Consider the following 17,146-nt stretch of genomic DNA (forward strand, 5'->3'; position numbering starts at 1 on the left):
TACCTGGAACAATGAGAGGACTCAACATACTGTAGTTGAGTCAATAGATATTTGTATATCTGTAGTATTTCCCTCTTTTATTTGTATAATACTTAAATAATTGTTCTTTGTTAATTTATCTCATCATCTTTTCCTACATATGAATGTCTCTTAAGACCAAAGAAATGTTTATTGAAGTACTTGGAGTACTTCCTGGAGAGGCCTACTTTTGATGCCAACACTGATTTTATCTGTAAAGAGGGAAAACTCTGAAAGAACTGAAACCTGTTTTAATGTTAACAAGTGTTTGTTTAAAGAGTTTTAAACTTACTTAAAAGTTTAATAGAGTTGGTTATAGACTCATTTATGATCTGTTGGTTTGGCAATCTCAGACTAAATAACCAAAAGGAAAAAAAAAATTTCCACGAAAGTGTGAATCTGCATTTTGACCTTTCATTCATAATTTAAAGACCAGAGGTGCTGGCTTTTTCACTCTATTGTCATTATTATTAGCCTATTGTATGCAGCAATAATAGTATATAATAGTAATTGGAGCAAATTATAGACACTTTGCATACTACTGGGTATATTAGTAGTACAGTATTGCATCAAATCATGTGGTTTTCTTTAAGTAAAAAAGATTGTAGTGCAGTAAAAAGTACAATATTTCCCTCTGAGATGTAGTGGAGTAGAAGTATGAAGTAGAAGAAAATGGAAATACTCAAGTAACGTACAACTATGTCAATATTGTATTTAAGTACAGTACTTGATTAAATACACTTAGTTCCACCATTGTTGTGATGTTATGTCATGTTGAACACATTTTGACCTTTCATTCGTAATTTAAAGACCATAGGTGCTGGCTTTTTCACTCTATTGTCATTATTATTAACCTATATTGTAGGCAGCAATTATAGTATATAATAGTAATTGGAGCAAATTATAGATACTTTCTTTGCATACTACTGGGTAGATTAGTAGTACAGTACTGCATCAAATCTGATTGTAGTGCAGTAAAAAGTACAATATTTCCCTCTGAGATGTAGTGGAGTAGAAGTATGAAGTAGCAGAAAATGGAAATACCCCCAAAAAGTGCAAGTATGTCAAAATTTATATCAATTAAATTATTTATTTATTTTAATTTAAAGACCATAGGTGCTGTTTTTTTCACTCTATTGTCATTATTATTAGCCTATTGTAGGCATCAATAATAGTATATAATAATATTAATATTATTAATAATAATGTATAATAATAACAATAGTATTTAATAATAATAATAATAATGTATAATATTAATAATATATAATAATTATAATAATGTATAATAATAATAATAATAATGTATAGTAATAATTGTATATAATAATAATAATAATAATAATGTATAACGTATAGTAATAATTGTATATAATAATAATAATAATAATAATAATAATAATAATAATAATGTATAATGTATAATAATAATAATGTAATACTGCATCACTAATGTTCGGCTACAGTAATAACGTAAGACATGCATTATACAGGTAAAAATAATTAGTCACCCTCGCGTGATTAAAGCTGACGTGTCAACATGCTGACTCATCTAAATCACCTGTTTTTTATAGCTCTCTTCTGATCATAATGTGTTTGCAGTTTCGCTTCGCCGCATCTCGCTTTAGGGCATCAACACGTTAAGTTTCGTTTCTCGGTAGTGACTCTTCTGTGTGGGTGCACCTGCTTTATGTCTCCGAGCTTGACCGCCTCAAGTGCTGCAGCTCATTAACACGAGAGACCGATAAACACCGCCCCCGTGGGCTGTCCAGGGAGAAGAAAGGGAACCACAGTCTTCAGAATATCTTCTAGCAAATTATAATATAAACTCCATTCTAGTCCTGGACGCTTGAACATCTTTGATCAACAACATATCGATCATGGTTAGAAAGAGGGTATCTGAGTATGTGTTGTGCCAAATTGGAGTGGATTTCTTTGAGTTCTTGAAGGAGAGTGATCGAGCATCTATTACTGAAAGACTTGAACTAAGAGACATCTACAACACCGAGTTCAGGGACAGGCGAGTTATTCCACATTATGGGGATCTGTGTGCATGTTTGACAGTTATGTAAATGTTTCTGAAATTAAATGTTTTTTTGTTTTTATTCTAGGAATGCAGAAGGCAGAGATCCAAACTTCGGATCAGTCCTCCATGCCCTGAAGGTGTCCAACAAAATAAAAAGACGAGGAGACACTATTCGCTTCAACACCACAGTATGCACTTCCGCATTTTATTCTAAGCATCTAAACCTATTTAAGTATTTTTTTTTTTTTTACAATTTTATGCAGAGGTGTCCACATTTACAGCTTTTGAAATATGATGCAAAGTCATGTGTTTAATCTTTGGCTTTCAGCTGTTTTATAGAGATCAATGTCATTTTAATGGCACGCCCTCTTGATGGCATATGTCTTTATTCACAACAATTAATCATAATTATTAGTAAAATATTAGTTTTCTAACCTTATTTTAACTCTAACAATAGCAGTTTTCTAGCTGTGGTCACCTGCAGTAGATAAAGTGGAAATACAAAAATAATTTCTATTATTTGGCTCATGCTTTTTGTTTTTTTACTGGCTTAAGTTATTTAGTAGTACAGTATGCAGTAATTCAATATATTTTAACTTCACTTAATTATAAGTTAAATGACTTGTTATGAATCAGATTAAACCAATAATTATTAGGGCTGACCTGAATGCTTCGACTGTGGCCATGGTATTTGACCTCCAAATCACTATTAAAAATGTTTTTAATCTTTTTTTATTTTTTATATATAAGTATGTAATAATAATGTATGAAATAGCCCATGAAATAAGGAATAATCCCACAACAGTATTTATTATTCATATTTAACATTAATTATTATTAGTTAGACAGATAAAGCTGGTTGTTGTGTGTAGAAGTGCATGCGCGCAGCAGCACTGTCTCAGGCACTGAACCACTGCACCGTGAAGCTTCGAATAGTTTTGAATATTTCTCACCGAAGCTTCAAAGCCCCCCAAAAAATTGTATCCGGGACAGCCCTGTCATTTACAAGTGTTTAATTGCTCTAAATTATGGGTCAAAGTCCATTACACATTAGGCCGCACTATAAATAACTAGTAGGTCACATGCAACAGTGATGTCACTTATCACCACAGGTCACTGCTACAATGTAAAGTATAAATACAAATATATCTTTTAATCTTGGTTTTAAAACATTATTCTGGTGGATCAGTTATTTAATATTTAGTACCTATTTAATGTTCTGGAAAAATATTAAATATTTGAAGCCAAGTTTTCAGGGGCTTTAATGTTTTAAACCAACAACAGCAATGTGTCAATGCTAGAACAAGGCGTTTTCCTCCAAACTTCTGATGACTTGCAAAATCACTGTTGTTGTGTCATGTGTTACGGCAGAGTGGTGTCACTGGTATCACTTTCTCAGAAACAAAACTTCTGGTCTGAGAAAAAGCCCCTTTGAATGTCTTAAAGGAACAGTGTGTAACATGATCTATTAGCAGAAATGGATCATAATATTCACAACTATGTTTCATGTTAGGGATAATGTACCGCGAGCCGGTCATTGTTGTGAAATAAACCCTGACAGGGTGGAGCGGAGGGGTTTTGCATCACCCTCAAGGGGTTTATTTCACAACAATGACTCGCTAGTTGTATATTATCACACTTATTACACGGCTACTTACTGAAGAAATCAACAATTTGACACAAAAACAAACCGTAGAACACCGTGATTGACCAATCAGAATCGAGTATTCAACAAATCTGTGTAATAATAGTGTATAATCACCAGAAACTAAGAAGTGTTGTGTTTTCGTGATCTTAGAATGAGCCCTTCATATCTATATAGGGAGCAGGTCCTCTTCACAAAGTCTGCCATGTTTCTAGAGTAGCCCAGAACTGACAAACCAAACACTGGCTCTAGAGAGAGCCTTTAACGTTTTTACGTTACCTGAAGGCCACCGTAGTTCTCCGAAATGTTTGTGAAACTGCAGTAAAGTGAGTCGCAAAGTGCTAAAACATGGTACCGCCAGCAGCAGTCTGACTTCCATTGCTCCTTAAGTGGACACACACAGTATAGAGAATATATGTAGATTAGGTACCTTTAAAAACAAGTGAGGATACCATTATGTCCGCTACTTTCAACAAAGATCATAGCAGAGGATCAGTTACTACAAAATCAACATGAAGTGATCCTCTGCACAGGTCACAGCTCTTTTTCTGGACCAGTGGCATTCTCCAAGGGGCCGTCGGCCAGAGCCAGTTCAGAATGGAGCAGCCAGTCCCGGGACAGAACCGGCCTTCAGCTCCGGAGATCAGGCAGAGACGGGAGTTCGAGGCCGGAGGAAACTGGCCAGTCTTCTGATGAGCAACCTGAAGGCAAACAGGTAACAGGAACAAATAATGAAAGTCCTCTGTTGATTATCATATTAGACTTTTCTGTGAGCGTGTTTGTTTTAACCTCTGAAAGAGCAGTTTGTCTGTACTGAGACAGGTTCTTCTACTATTCCTTTCTACACCGCGATCCTCTTAAATCAAACATGTTTAATGATTTTTGTAGGCAACTCAATACAAGAGAAAATTCGAGTGCGTTTTTGCTTTCTAGTCAATAATATAGGTAGGGCTGTAAGCACAAACTGCAGGAGCTAGGATGGCTGGCGGGCTAATAACAGCAGTCCACGAAGTTGTGAATTATACAAAACATCAAACGTGTTACTGTCATTAACTTCTGTCACTGGCCCTGCATTCACTACCTTCTCGTCAGCCTTCATTATTTCTCCATGCAGCTATAAAACAAGAATATACCTAAAAGAGTACATTTGAAATTTGCCTCTGTGATTTACTGGTGATCTTCAGAGGCACCACCTCTTCTGTCATTAATACAGTGTATCATAACCTGCTCTTTTTTCCTCCACAGGGCTCAGTTCATCTCTGACAAACATGGCATCAGCATCGACTCCGACCCTCAGTTTGAGAACGGGAAACTTTGCTTGCGTGTTGATGACACACATGAGGTATTAACGTTATGAAACTGCAGTTATTAAACCCATATTGTTGGGTGTGGTACAAATGTGAAGCTCCACTGCATAGATCTGTTTTGTCTTTCTTTAAACAGTGCGTGGTAAATCTGAACGTGGAAAACACTGGAACAGAAGCTGTGTATTTCACCTACTACACCCCACTGCACTGGCTCAGGGACTTCAGTCTGAGCGACAAGCGCAACGTGACCAAAACGAACCCTCTGTGTTTACAACCAGGTAATGCATCACAAACTATTTTAATTTTATTTGAATTTATGATGCCATATTTTGCTCCACTGAGAGAGAATTTATAGACACAATAATCCTCATGACTCAACATTACTACCTGTTATGTTCTATTCTCAGGTGACAGCTATGAAATCCAGGTTAACTTCCGCTGCAGTTTCGTTGGTTTCTATCCAGCTACACTTGCCTTTGAATTCAAACCAGACCTGCAGCCCTCCTCCGCTGCGTTCCACATTGTGCGCTTCATTGAGGCCCGGTGTATAACTGAGTTAGGACTGGAGCTGGCACCTGTTGCCCCCTACAAACCCCGCTCCCTCCCTGCCTGGACCCCTGAAGACGATTGCAAAATTGAGGAAGGACAGCGACCTGAAGGGTATCAGTGTTCACTCAACACACTATTAAAAGGACCAATATGTAATATATTTACTGTAATGAATCATAAAATGACCATGATATGTCGTCAGAGATTAAGGAAACATGCTGAATTGAAATACTGGCTCCTCCGACAACAACCCTACAGCCAGTAGGTTCTCCTTAGAAATTTCCATTCTGGCCCAGAACGTCTGTTTCTGTTTTGGCCGGTGTGATCCCGTCCACTGCCCATTTCAACACCCCATTACCACATATGAAACAATCTGGCATACAAACAGCCTTCTGCAGCCATGGAAGCGAGCAAAAAAACGAGATAACATTAACCTTAGATTCTACCCGACCTGAAAAGCCTCGGCACGTCTCTCTGTGGTCCGGGTGCAGCTGGTATTTGAGACACACAGCCAGTGAAGTGATTCCGACTACTGCTACTGGCCAGAGGATAACGTCGTGGTGCTAACACACGCTAAGCGGACGGACCACGGCTCCAATGTTTTGAATTTGGACTACAGTACCCATTTTAAAACGCTAGCTGTCAGCAGCACTACATATTGGTCCTTTAAATATACAGCCAATGTCAAAAATTAAATGTGGTTTATTGTCTCCTAGTGATGTTTCCAACCTTTTCCATTTTGTCTCCTCTTACCAGGCAGTCAGTGTTGCATCTGAAAAATGTGATTGAGCTAAAACAGTATCGCATACCACAATACATGACCCAGTTCATCCAGTCACTGAAGCAGTCAACTTATGATAAAAGGTAAGTTCAGTTTATGATGTTATTTCCAGCCATAGGTCAGTAGTTAAAACATAACTGGTGTAATGACTATGGAAAGCCTAACCTCACTGATGTGTTTTCCATGTGATGTTAATGTGTTTTATAAGTCACAATGTAGCCAGTAGAAAATATGTTTATATACAACTAATTTGCAACAGCAGTTAAGTTTTTTAGGTAAACGTAATGCTGGCCAGTTTACGTTTTCTATCAACATAATGAGGACATTTTAATTAACGTGTCTGGCAAGTCGAAAAAATGTTGAAACTGTGTTTATCAGTAAAATGTTATTTGACAATGTATTTCCTTTGTTTCTGCCAAAATATCCAGTTTTGCAAGACAATACCCACTTGTAGTGACTACCGTTTTGTAAAACCTTTTATAGTTAAGTTTAGACACTGGTTAGGTAAAGATGGTGGTATTGGTTTAATACAGAAAATTCTGCAGTGACTTGAATCACGACGAATCACATTCAACTGAAAACCAAACTCAGCCATAGACAAGACTCAGGATGCAAACCTTAATCTCTGGTGTCACAGTCCTGTGCTAACCTAGCCTCTGTTCTATAATATATACACTGCCATACATTGTTCATTGTTTCTTTTCCTTTGGTCTGTTTAGGAGGGATGTGCTGGACTGTCCCCTGAGCTGGGAGAACTACTCTGAGAAGTTTCAGCTGCTGCTGTATCTGGAGGAGCTTCAGATGGAGGTGGACATCAAGAGATACAACATCCCCAACAGCAGTGAGGAAAAACATGCCGTCATGATCAGAGACCCGAATAACAAGAAACTTCTCATTCTGGAGGTTAGTATGTCCTCACTCATTCACTTAAAGTACTCACATAATCACTCATTCCTTCACTTCCCTCTCTTCTTTTAGATGAGCTATCTACTGTGGCTCTAGCTATCTACCTAAACAGTAGTGCCTGGTCAGGAGGAATAAATAAAACAGACAAGTACATATCATAGCAGTACAGTACAAATATCAGTAGTATTAGCCATATAGAGCAATTCTTAGTGAAGACTGAGGCCCCAATCAGAGAGAGTATGTTTTAGCAGCCCATGCTGCTTTGGTGTTACTGAGCGCCTCGCGTTTTTCCACTCTGAGCGCCTCGCGTTTTTCCACTCTGAGCGCCTCGCGTTTTTAACACCTCGTGTGGGAGCACCCAACGTCATTAGCGTTTTTTCTCATTATGGTGACTTTTGCTGGATACTCTGAGCTTTATGACTTTACCAACCGTAGTTACCACGGTATGAACAGAAAACAGCAGGAAGCAAATTAGTGCGGTACTTGAGATCACAGGTAATGTGAGATGTACTATTAACTATTAGGTAGCGTAACTGTAGTAAGTATTTGGGTCGTGTGCAGTTCATGGGTTGTAATAAGGTAGCGTTAGCACTCGTTTGGTGGTTGCCTAATAACATATAACATTTCAAAAAACTTAGCAAACTGCAAAAACACTCTGATCGGGCAACAAAAAGGCAGTGCGGTGCGCTCTATCTGATCTCATTTAAAAGACATCCTGATATCTACTACTGGCTCTGGTCTTCTTTATTTCATGGATGGATGGACAGATGTGCATCAGAGAGAAATCTGACAAAAACAGACAGACAGTTGTTAAAGCTAGAGATGGTAATTGTTTGTTATATTTGTTGAAACTCATTACATTCTGACAGCAATCAATAAATCAATTGCTCTGACAAAAAAAAAAAAATCTGGTATCTGTGGCTGTCACAGGACTGTAATAAGCCCGTCCAATCATTTCATTAGGCCTGAATGTAATGATTGGACGGGCTACCTGTCTGCCTGCTCGCACTTTGCCCGTGCACTCATTGCGTGTCACTAGAGTCTTCCACAAGTTGCTAGCTTGACAGCTGTGAGTACTAACAATAGCCATGTCCGTTGTTTTGTTCACCTGCCAGGTACCTGGTGTGTCTGAGAACCGCCCGTCTGTGCTACGAGGGGATGTGCTGCTGGCGCGTCCTGCAGGAGAAAAAGGGGTGAAGTACCGCGGCTACGTCCACAGCGTGCAGCTGGAAAGCGTCAAACTCGGCTTCAGCTCAAAGTAAGATCAAGACATTTCGGTAACATACAATAATTAAGAAATAAAAATATTGATTTATTTGACTTAACATGTTTGTTAATATCAGGCAGTCACGCAGGTTGTCTGTGAATTTGTTTGCAGATTGCTGGATCGTTTTATAGATGGCATGAAGTTCCATATTGAGTTCACTATCAACCGCCTGACTCTGCGCCTTCAGCACCGAGCAGCAGAGCTGGCAGCTACATTCAGACTGGAAAAGGTGTTGTTCCCTGCTGCACCTGCCGACTCCTCTCTGCAGGATGAGCCTCCCCGTCTCAGGTTAGGCATGCTAGCATATAGACCAGTGGTTCTCAACCTTTATTTGGGCCAGCGCCCCCTTATCTTATTATTCAGGTCCCTTACCACCACCCATCAGTTAAAATGTAGGCCAATTGTCTCCCCTGAGTATTAATGTTGATTATTATTCTGTGTTATATCATATAAAAAAGCAAGTCATTTAAAGCCAAATAACGAAAGATACTCCACAAGTTCTGAGTAGGGAGAGTCTTAGAAAGCAGTCTAGATGGTGAAATAAATGCCACACAATGTTAAATTTGTCCCACAATGTTTTTAAGACTGATAAGGCAGTTCAATAAAGCAAAATCTAAAAAGGACAGACTCATTAGATTACTTGGCTGAGTTGAGGAGTCATGTGAAGAAGGAAATCAGAGAAAACTCAATAAATATCGCAGGAGTATTCTTAATACAAATATGCAATATACCTTCAACCCATGGATATTATTATTTTGCACAGCACAACTACAGTTAGAGCAATTAACAGATTGACAAATCAACCAAATTAACCATTTTGTTATTTATGAACTAAAATACCACACACTTCCTGATTCCGGTTTTAAAAAATGTTAACATTGGCATTTAGGCTTTGAATCAACATGCGATGGGCTTACACCCTATTATTTTTTGACATTTTACGAATAACAAAATGCCATTAATCAAGGCAATAAGTGATAGATTTATTGATGAGTGCAATCACTAGTTGCAACCCTCGCTCTGTCCAGTCGACTGCTCGTGAAAAAACTGCGCGCAAGTGATTTAGGAAAAAAAGCCTCGTAAGCTTTGTCGAAAAAAATGCTTCAGACTATACTGGTAAAAGCAAGTCTAATGATTCAATTGTGAAAATATGCATTCAAATGTAGAACCTAACTGGCATTAAAAAACAGCCCCACAGCCCCACACACAAACGCCCCCTCATATTGCTTCCAGCGCCCCCCTGACATTCTCTGAGCAGTACCGCCCCGTTGAGAAACGCTAATATAGACTGTATACTGTATATCTTGTGCAATGTGTTAGCTGCTATTTTACAGCACAGATGTCTGTATTATCCCTACCTCTACATATGAGTGAATAATGTAAACGGCTGAGCCGTACACACTGAAACATTATACTCAAAATCCATGCCAGTATAAAAGAAATGGCTGTGCAAACGTCTCCAAACAACCCCTATGTACGTTTCAAACTTAAAACAGCATGTAAAAGATAGACTTTTTCCTGAATGAAATTCCATGAGAACAATGGGACCAGAGCAATACTCTAATTACCACTTCAAACTTGTGTTACCTGATGAGAGTATGTGATTCACTGTGCATTTAAATATGACGGCTAACTCAGCACTGACATCATACCTCTGTTCCTCTCTCTTCCTGTCAATAGTCTGTTTGACTACAAGCTGGAGAGAAACCCAGAGCAGTATCTGGCTGTGCGACACATTGTTGCTGGCTCATCCAAACCTGCCCCTTACCTGGTGTTTGGCCCACCTGGAACAGGTACAGCAAGTACCAGTAGTTTACTCTGTTATTGTCTTCAATAGAGTTACACTGTTTAAGTAATTGAGGTTTGATCGGTTATCCTACCAGCCGCTCACAAAGCCATACATTCAATGCACTTCATTCTGATGGTTCTTTGTCTGTTCAGGCAAAACTGTGACTCTGGTTGAGGCCATCAAGCAGATTGAGAAGAACCAAGCCTCATGCCACATCCTGGCCTGCGCTCCCTCCAACAGCGCTGCTGATCTGCTCTGCCAGAAGATTCTGGAACACGTGGACGAACACAAAGTGTTCCGCATGTACGCCAGCAGCCGAGACCCACAATGTGTCCCTCGTGAACTAAAGGTCAGTGCCTGTGCATTTGGTGCATGATCTTTTTTTTAAGATGTGAAACATTTCTTTGATGCAGAAAGTAGCTGACATTCATTCACACTCTCATTCAATTGGTCACAGTTAAGATAATATGCCCCGTAGTGGACTTTATGATGCATAGCAGTGTCTACAGATGACACAGGACCATTCACTTGCTTTCTTGCTGCAATACTGCTGCACTTCCTGTTGCTTAATGTGTTTGATACTGTTGTAATCTTAAAGGAACAGTGTGTAGTAGTGATGTGCGGGTCAGGGTTGACCCGTCATGAGAGCCAATCGCCAGACCCGCAAAAATACTACGCTGCTTTGTCACTTTTTGACCTGCCCACCCGAACCCACGATATTTTCTAGTAAGCTCACTCGAACCCGCCTGACCACATGGGTCGACGTGTGCATAACTAGTGTGTAGCATTTAGAGGCAGAAATGGAATATAATATTGATACTAGGGCTATCAAACGATGAAAATATTTCATCACGATTAATCGCAAGATGGTCCAGAGTTAATCCCGATTAATTAATCACATATTTTGTATCGTTCAAAATGTACCTTTAAGGGAGATTTGTCAAATATTTAATACTCTTATCAACATGGGAGTGGGCAAATATGCTTGTTTTATGCAAATGTATGTATATATTTATTATTTGAAATCAATTAACAACACAAAACAATGACAAATATTGTCAGAAACCCTCACAGGTACTGCATTTAGCATAAAAGATATGCTCAAATCAAAACATGGCAAACTCAAGCCCAAAAGGCAACAACAGCTGTCAGTGTGTCAGTGTGCTGACTTGACTATGACTTGCCCCAAACTGCACGTGATTATCATAAAGTGGGCATGTCTGTAAAGGGGAGACTCATGGGTACCCATAGAACCCATTTTCATTCACTAATCTTGAGGTCAGAGGTCAAGGGACCCTTGAAAATGGCCTTGCAAGTTTTTCCTTGACAAAATTTAGCACAAGTTTGGACCGTTATTTAACCTCCTTTGCGACAAGCTAGTTTTCTAGTTTCATATGATAACAGTATCTTCATTCTAGCTTTAAAACTAAGCTCACTACAACTTCTAAAAGAACAAATAGCAGCCCGCTCTGAAGGCGGCTCATCGGATTTTTAAAAGGTTTCATTAGAAGTTGCAAGTTTCGTTAATGCATTAAAGAAATTAGTGGCGTTAAAATAAATTTGCAATTAATAAGTATGTTTTCTTTAGTGTATAATCACCTGAAAATAAGAATTGTTGTGTTTTCGTTACCTTAGAATGAGCATTTATATCTACATAGGGAGCAGGTCCTCTTCACAGAGCCGGCCATCTACATAAGGATTTACATAAGCCCAGAACGGACAAACAACACGCTTGGCACACGGGAGAAGTTTCAGTTGCTAGATGCCACCAAATCCTACACACTGCACCGTTAAGTCTTTTTCCAGCCTCATTAAGGTTAATGAACACGAACATTGTGGTACCTTCACAGGCATGCTCTAACCTGGTAGGGGACTGTTACGAATATCCTGTTAAAGAGAAGCTGATGGAGTATAAGATCATGGTCACCACCCTGATTACCGCTGGAAGGTAATGAATGACTGACAGCACAGTTTGATCACCTGCATGACACCATCAAAACGTTGCATTTCACTGTTGAATACTGCAGTATTCAAATCCTGTTTATATCCTCTTCCATCCAAAATACTAACAGTCAACTCCACAGATGAACTTAATGCGGGGTAAAGTTTTCAACCATATATGTATATGCTCTGATCTCTGCAGGCTGGTCACAGGAGACATTCCTGATGGTCATTTCACTCATGTGTTTGTGGACGAGGCAGGACACGCTGTGGAGACCGAATGTTTAGTTCCACTGGCAGGTAAAGAAAACAAACAGCCATGTGCTTTCTGTAATTGTATTGAATTTGTTTTATGTGTTTGATGATTTTTGTTATCTGCGGGTCAAAGGACTGCTCGATGCAGAGTCGGGTCAGGTTGTTCTGGCTGGAGACCCCAAGCAGCTCGGGCCCATTCTCAGATCCCCTTTTGCGCTGAGATACGACATGGGTAAGCACAGACGCACTCACATATACACCGTCCTGTTTATAACACTGTAGTTTGGATGAATGAGCATATATAGTTTAAAGGTTTTAAAGGAGTTGAACGGCTCTGCTCTCTGCAGGAGTGTCCCTCTTGGAGCGCATGATGAAGAATTTCCCTCTGTACCAGAAGGACGAGGAGGGCGTGTACAGCAATCGCTTTGTCACCAAACTGCTGCAAAACTACAGGTGTGGTACTAGAGATTGTTAAGATTGTTACAGAGCACTCCTTGACATAAATGATGTGTATAATTTAAATGCGATGGATTTGTACTTTTCAGGTCCCACCCTGCCATTCTGAAGGTTCCCAACGAGCTCTTCTATGATGGAGAGCTGCAGTACTGCGCAGATGAAATTTTGCGCAACTCCTACTGCAGATGGGAACACCTCAAGAAGCAGGTAATGCTTCTTCTTCTAGTGCACACATACTGTATGGACCATGTGCAAACAGAAACTGATCATGTAGAAATCAAAGCATGAAAAATGACAACCCATACACCTGCACCTCATGACTTTACTATATGTTATCTTATGGTTATTCAACATATAATGGAGTCATTCCATTCTCATTCTAGAGCGGAAACTATTAGTTTCTTAATCTATTAGTTGATCAACAGATAATTAATTGCCAGCTATTTTTATAATCGATTAATTGTCAATTTCTGAGCGAAATACCAAACATTTGTTGGGTCTAGCATGTCCAATGTGAGGATTTTTGGATTTTCTCTGCCTTATGTCATTGTAAACTGAATAGGGTTTTAACAGTCGGTTGGAAAAAAAACAAGCAATTTGAAGATGACAAATTGGGATCTAAGAAATTATGATGGGCATTTTTCACACTATTTCATAGTCTGTCATACACTAAACAATTCAAATTAATGAGAAAGACAGATTAATCGATAATGAAAATAATTGTTCTAACTAATACGGTGCGGTTTTCCCCTTTTTGATTGAGTCAGACAATACATTTAACAACTTGATTAATTTAATGATTTTACTAGTATAAAAAGAATAAATACAAAATTTACATTTTCCGACTATGAAATACGGTGTTCATTGTGAATGACACAAAAAACTCAGATTGATTTCCATTTCATCATTGAGGATGGTTATTGACCGTAGAGAGGCAAACTGATTCGTCAGATTATTCAATTCTGCAAAACACAGGAAAGAAGGACCCACTGCTTTGTTGCTTCACCACACAAACAAACCTAACAATTATCAAAGAACAAGAAAACAGCCTTATAACTGTGTCTATACATGCTTCTTTTTTTTATCTCAATTTGAGTTTATTCCACCTCACAGCAACTCAGTACTCAAAAGAAGTACTCTCAAGATTTTTCTTTAATAGTTATATAATATATCTCACATACATCTCAGGGCTTCCCGGTGATCTTCCGGGGCGTGACCGGTATTGACGAACGTGAGGCCAGCAGTCCTTCATTCTTCAACATAGCAGAGGTGGAGGTGCTGATGGAGTATGTGAGGAAGCTGCTGCCGTCACATGGCAAGAAGGGCCTGGGTACCATCTCCCCCAAAGACATAGGCATCATCGCCCCCTACAGGAAACAGGTCCGAATGAACTCAACACACACAGAATACAACAGTGTATCTTATTGTTGTTGAGGATTACTTTAGTCCAAGTGCAAATGAACACAGGTTGAAGTGGAAAAATTTAATAATGTGTTTTTTTTCCTGTTTCACATAGGTGCAGAAAATCCGCAAGGCCCTGGAAAAAGTTGGGAAAGAACTTAAATTTATGGACATTAAGGCCCTAAAGGTAACAACATATTTCACACTTCATGTGAAACACACAGCTGAAGCAGCGTCTTAAAGTGTGTATACATGTGTGTGTGTGTGTCAGGTTGGTTCGGTGGAGGAATTCCAAGGTCAGGAGAGGAGAGTTATCTTGGTGTCTACAGTTCGGAGCAGCCCCAAATACGTAGAGATAGACAAAACGTTCAACCTCGGCTTTGTCAAGAACGTGAAGGTATACAAAACAAACACATAAACGTACACTGTATGTACACACACAGAACATGATTCTGACACGCGCTTTTCTTGTCCAGAGATTCAACGTGGCTTTGACTCGAGCGAAAGCCCTGCTGATCGTGGTGGGAAACCCCAGAGTGCTGAACACAGATACTACCTGGGCCCGGTATGTGTCACATGGCTGCTTCTGTTCTCTACTGTCAGCATACATTAATATATATTAACCAGGGCTCTAGACTGTGATCAGTTTTTGTGAGTGTGCATTTTAAAATTTCACATGCGAGTGCATGAAATTGAGCAGAAATGCTCCAGTGCGAGGAGAGACAGAGATTTTACGCTCGCTCTGAGCACTCGTATCACATGCGCCAGGTTTTTATGTGCGCAGTTTGAGACTAGTTAAACGCCATACGTGTACGCAACGGCGCACATCGCGTGATGCATATGTACGTAGCGGCGGAAAACTTTACTAAACAATCCGTTTAGCTGTTACTGTGTTCCAAAAGTGAAGCAGTATATAGCTGATTAAAAAAAAGCAGAGGGAGGAGGACCGCGATATCAAGAAAATGTACTTGGAAGTATAAAAGTAAAAGTACTCACTATGCAGCCAAATTGGCTCTTTAGTTGTTGCATTATTATATAATGTTAGATTATTATTGATGCAGTAACATATAAGATGCATTTTAATGTTGTAGCTGGCTGCAATTGAGCTAATTTTATTCATTTTCTACTGTTGGGTGGTTTAATTTACTGTATAATAATGCGTTGTAGTGAAGTTAAAAAAGCACAATATTTCCCTCTGAAATGTAGACTTAGTTACTTTCCACCACTGATAAATACCATGCTGTACCAAAAAAAAGGGTGCCAAAATCATGCGCTACGAGTGGAAAGGTTAGTCTAGAGCCATTAACATTTAAATTCAAGAGAGGAGTTTCTGATAACATTATTCTCTCCCTCCCTACTCGTCTGCAGCTTCATCCAGTACTGTCGAGATGAAGGAGGCTACGACGGCTATGAGCCTGTAGAGGAGGACGAAGACGTGGTGATGAGACTCTCTGCCCTCTACATCAGCGTCGATATTCAAGGTGACAGACACATATCTTTGTTTTCATCACTAACCCCCCTGAGAATGAACATTTCTGAATTGATGTTAAAATTGTCCATCTGTGAATCTTTTCTTGCCAGTGGAGACCGCAGAGAGCGCCGTCCAGCAGCAACTGGACCCCGAGTGGAGGAACGACCTGTGAGGGCAAGGAGAGCCCAATCTTCCATTCTGATTCAAGATGACAAAGTTTCTACATTTGTACTGAAATTCTCCAAAAACGTCTCAATGGCACTTTTACACTGTATTCCTGAGACAAAAACAGCATTCCAATATATCTCGTTAATGTCAGGTTATTGTCTTTTTAATGTCCGCTATATGAGCTTGACCAAAGACCATAGAGGACAGGGGTCCATTAGAACAGACTGTTTCGGCTACCTCAGTGGACTGCACTAAGGCCCTGATCACACAGAGCGGCTCTCGTTTTGCAGATGAAAAAGGCAATGCGCACTGCCTTTTTTTGCTCGATCAGTGTTGCAGTTGCTGTACCTTTTTTTTTTTTTTTTATTATAGTTGCTGGACAAACAGCGACTGAGTGCTAACATAAGCTTAACACAAACCATGAACTGTACGCTACCTAATAGTTGATAGCACAGTTTAAATTAATGAAAACAACTCACCCGAAATCTCAAGTACCATTCAGATCATAGTAACTACGGTTGGTAAAGTCATAAAGCTCAGAGTATCCAGCAAAAGTCAGGGCGCTTTTCTACTCCGAGTTGAGTTTTTTTTCAACTCAAGGCATTCAGGGCGCTCCTGAAAAAAATGCGAGGCGCTCAGCAACGCAAAAGCAGCGCGCAAAACGCTTCTCTCTCATTAAACAGCCGCCCCAGGCTGCTAAAACGCGCTGTCTGATCAGGGCCCAACACCACTTGACTTCAAACTGCTGCAAAAAACGTCAGTCTCAGGGTTATTTAATTGATAGTTTTTAACTTTGCTCAATCATGACTGCTCTTTAAAGATCATGTAGTTATATGTATGTATATATATATATCCAATCTATTTTAAAATCACTATTGCACAACACAGATTTTTAAAGAATATTAACCAAATTATAAATGTTTAAGGTGTATTTTGAACTGTTTAGCATTTTAAGCGAATTTAAAAACATGAAATGGAAATGCAGGAGTTCTATTATGTCATCCAAACAAGTCTTTTTGTCAATGATAAAGTTATACAAACCATGTCAGGATATGAATGTAAATGCATTTATAAAAAGATTAAAATCATTTGCAAGATTTTGAGTTATTCAACAACAAAAAGTCTGTTTGTAAAAAAAAATAAAAAATGCAAACTAAACAAAACCA

The 17,146-nt window shown here is 39.2% G+C and overlaps 1 protein-coding gene across 1 annotated transcript; it reads left to right on the plus strand.

The window, feature by feature from the left end:
• Nucleotides 1–1,749: 1,749 nt before the first annotated feature.
• LOC141772844 (putative helicase mov-10-B.2) lies at nucleotides 1,750–17,077 on the plus strand. Its single transcript, XM_074644284.1, has 23 exons — nucleotides 1,750–2,038; nucleotides 2,130–2,232; nucleotides 4,223–4,404; nucleotides 4,935–5,031; nucleotides 5,133–5,274; nucleotides 5,404–5,656; nucleotides 6,302–6,409; nucleotides 7,046–7,229; nucleotides 8,348–8,490; nucleotides 8,611–8,787; nucleotides 10,180–10,292; nucleotides 10,441–10,637; nucleotides 12,139–12,236; nucleotides 12,432–12,529; nucleotides 12,618–12,716; nucleotides 12,832–12,937; nucleotides 13,030–13,147; nucleotides 14,129–14,320; nucleotides 14,457–14,528; nucleotides 14,613–14,738; nucleotides 14,818–14,906; nucleotides 15,710–15,822; nucleotides 15,923–17,077. Exons 1-23 carry the CDS (start codon nucleotides 1,899–1,901, stop codon nucleotides 15,982–15,984), a joined length of 3,012 nt encoding a protein of 1,003 aa, XP_074500385.1. The 5' UTR covers nucleotides 1,750–1,898; the 3' UTR covers nucleotides 15,985–17,077.
• The last annotated feature ends 69 nt before the right edge of the window (nucleotides 17,078–17,146 follow it).

Source organism: Sebastes fasciatus, chromosome 8, assembly GCF_043250625.1.
Source record: "Sebastes fasciatus isolate fSebFas1 chromosome 8, fSebFas1.pri, whole genome shotgun sequence".
In the NCBI taxonomy this organism is placed as follows: Eukaryota; Metazoa; Chordata; class Actinopteri; order Perciformes; family Sebastidae; genus Sebastes; species Sebastes fasciatus.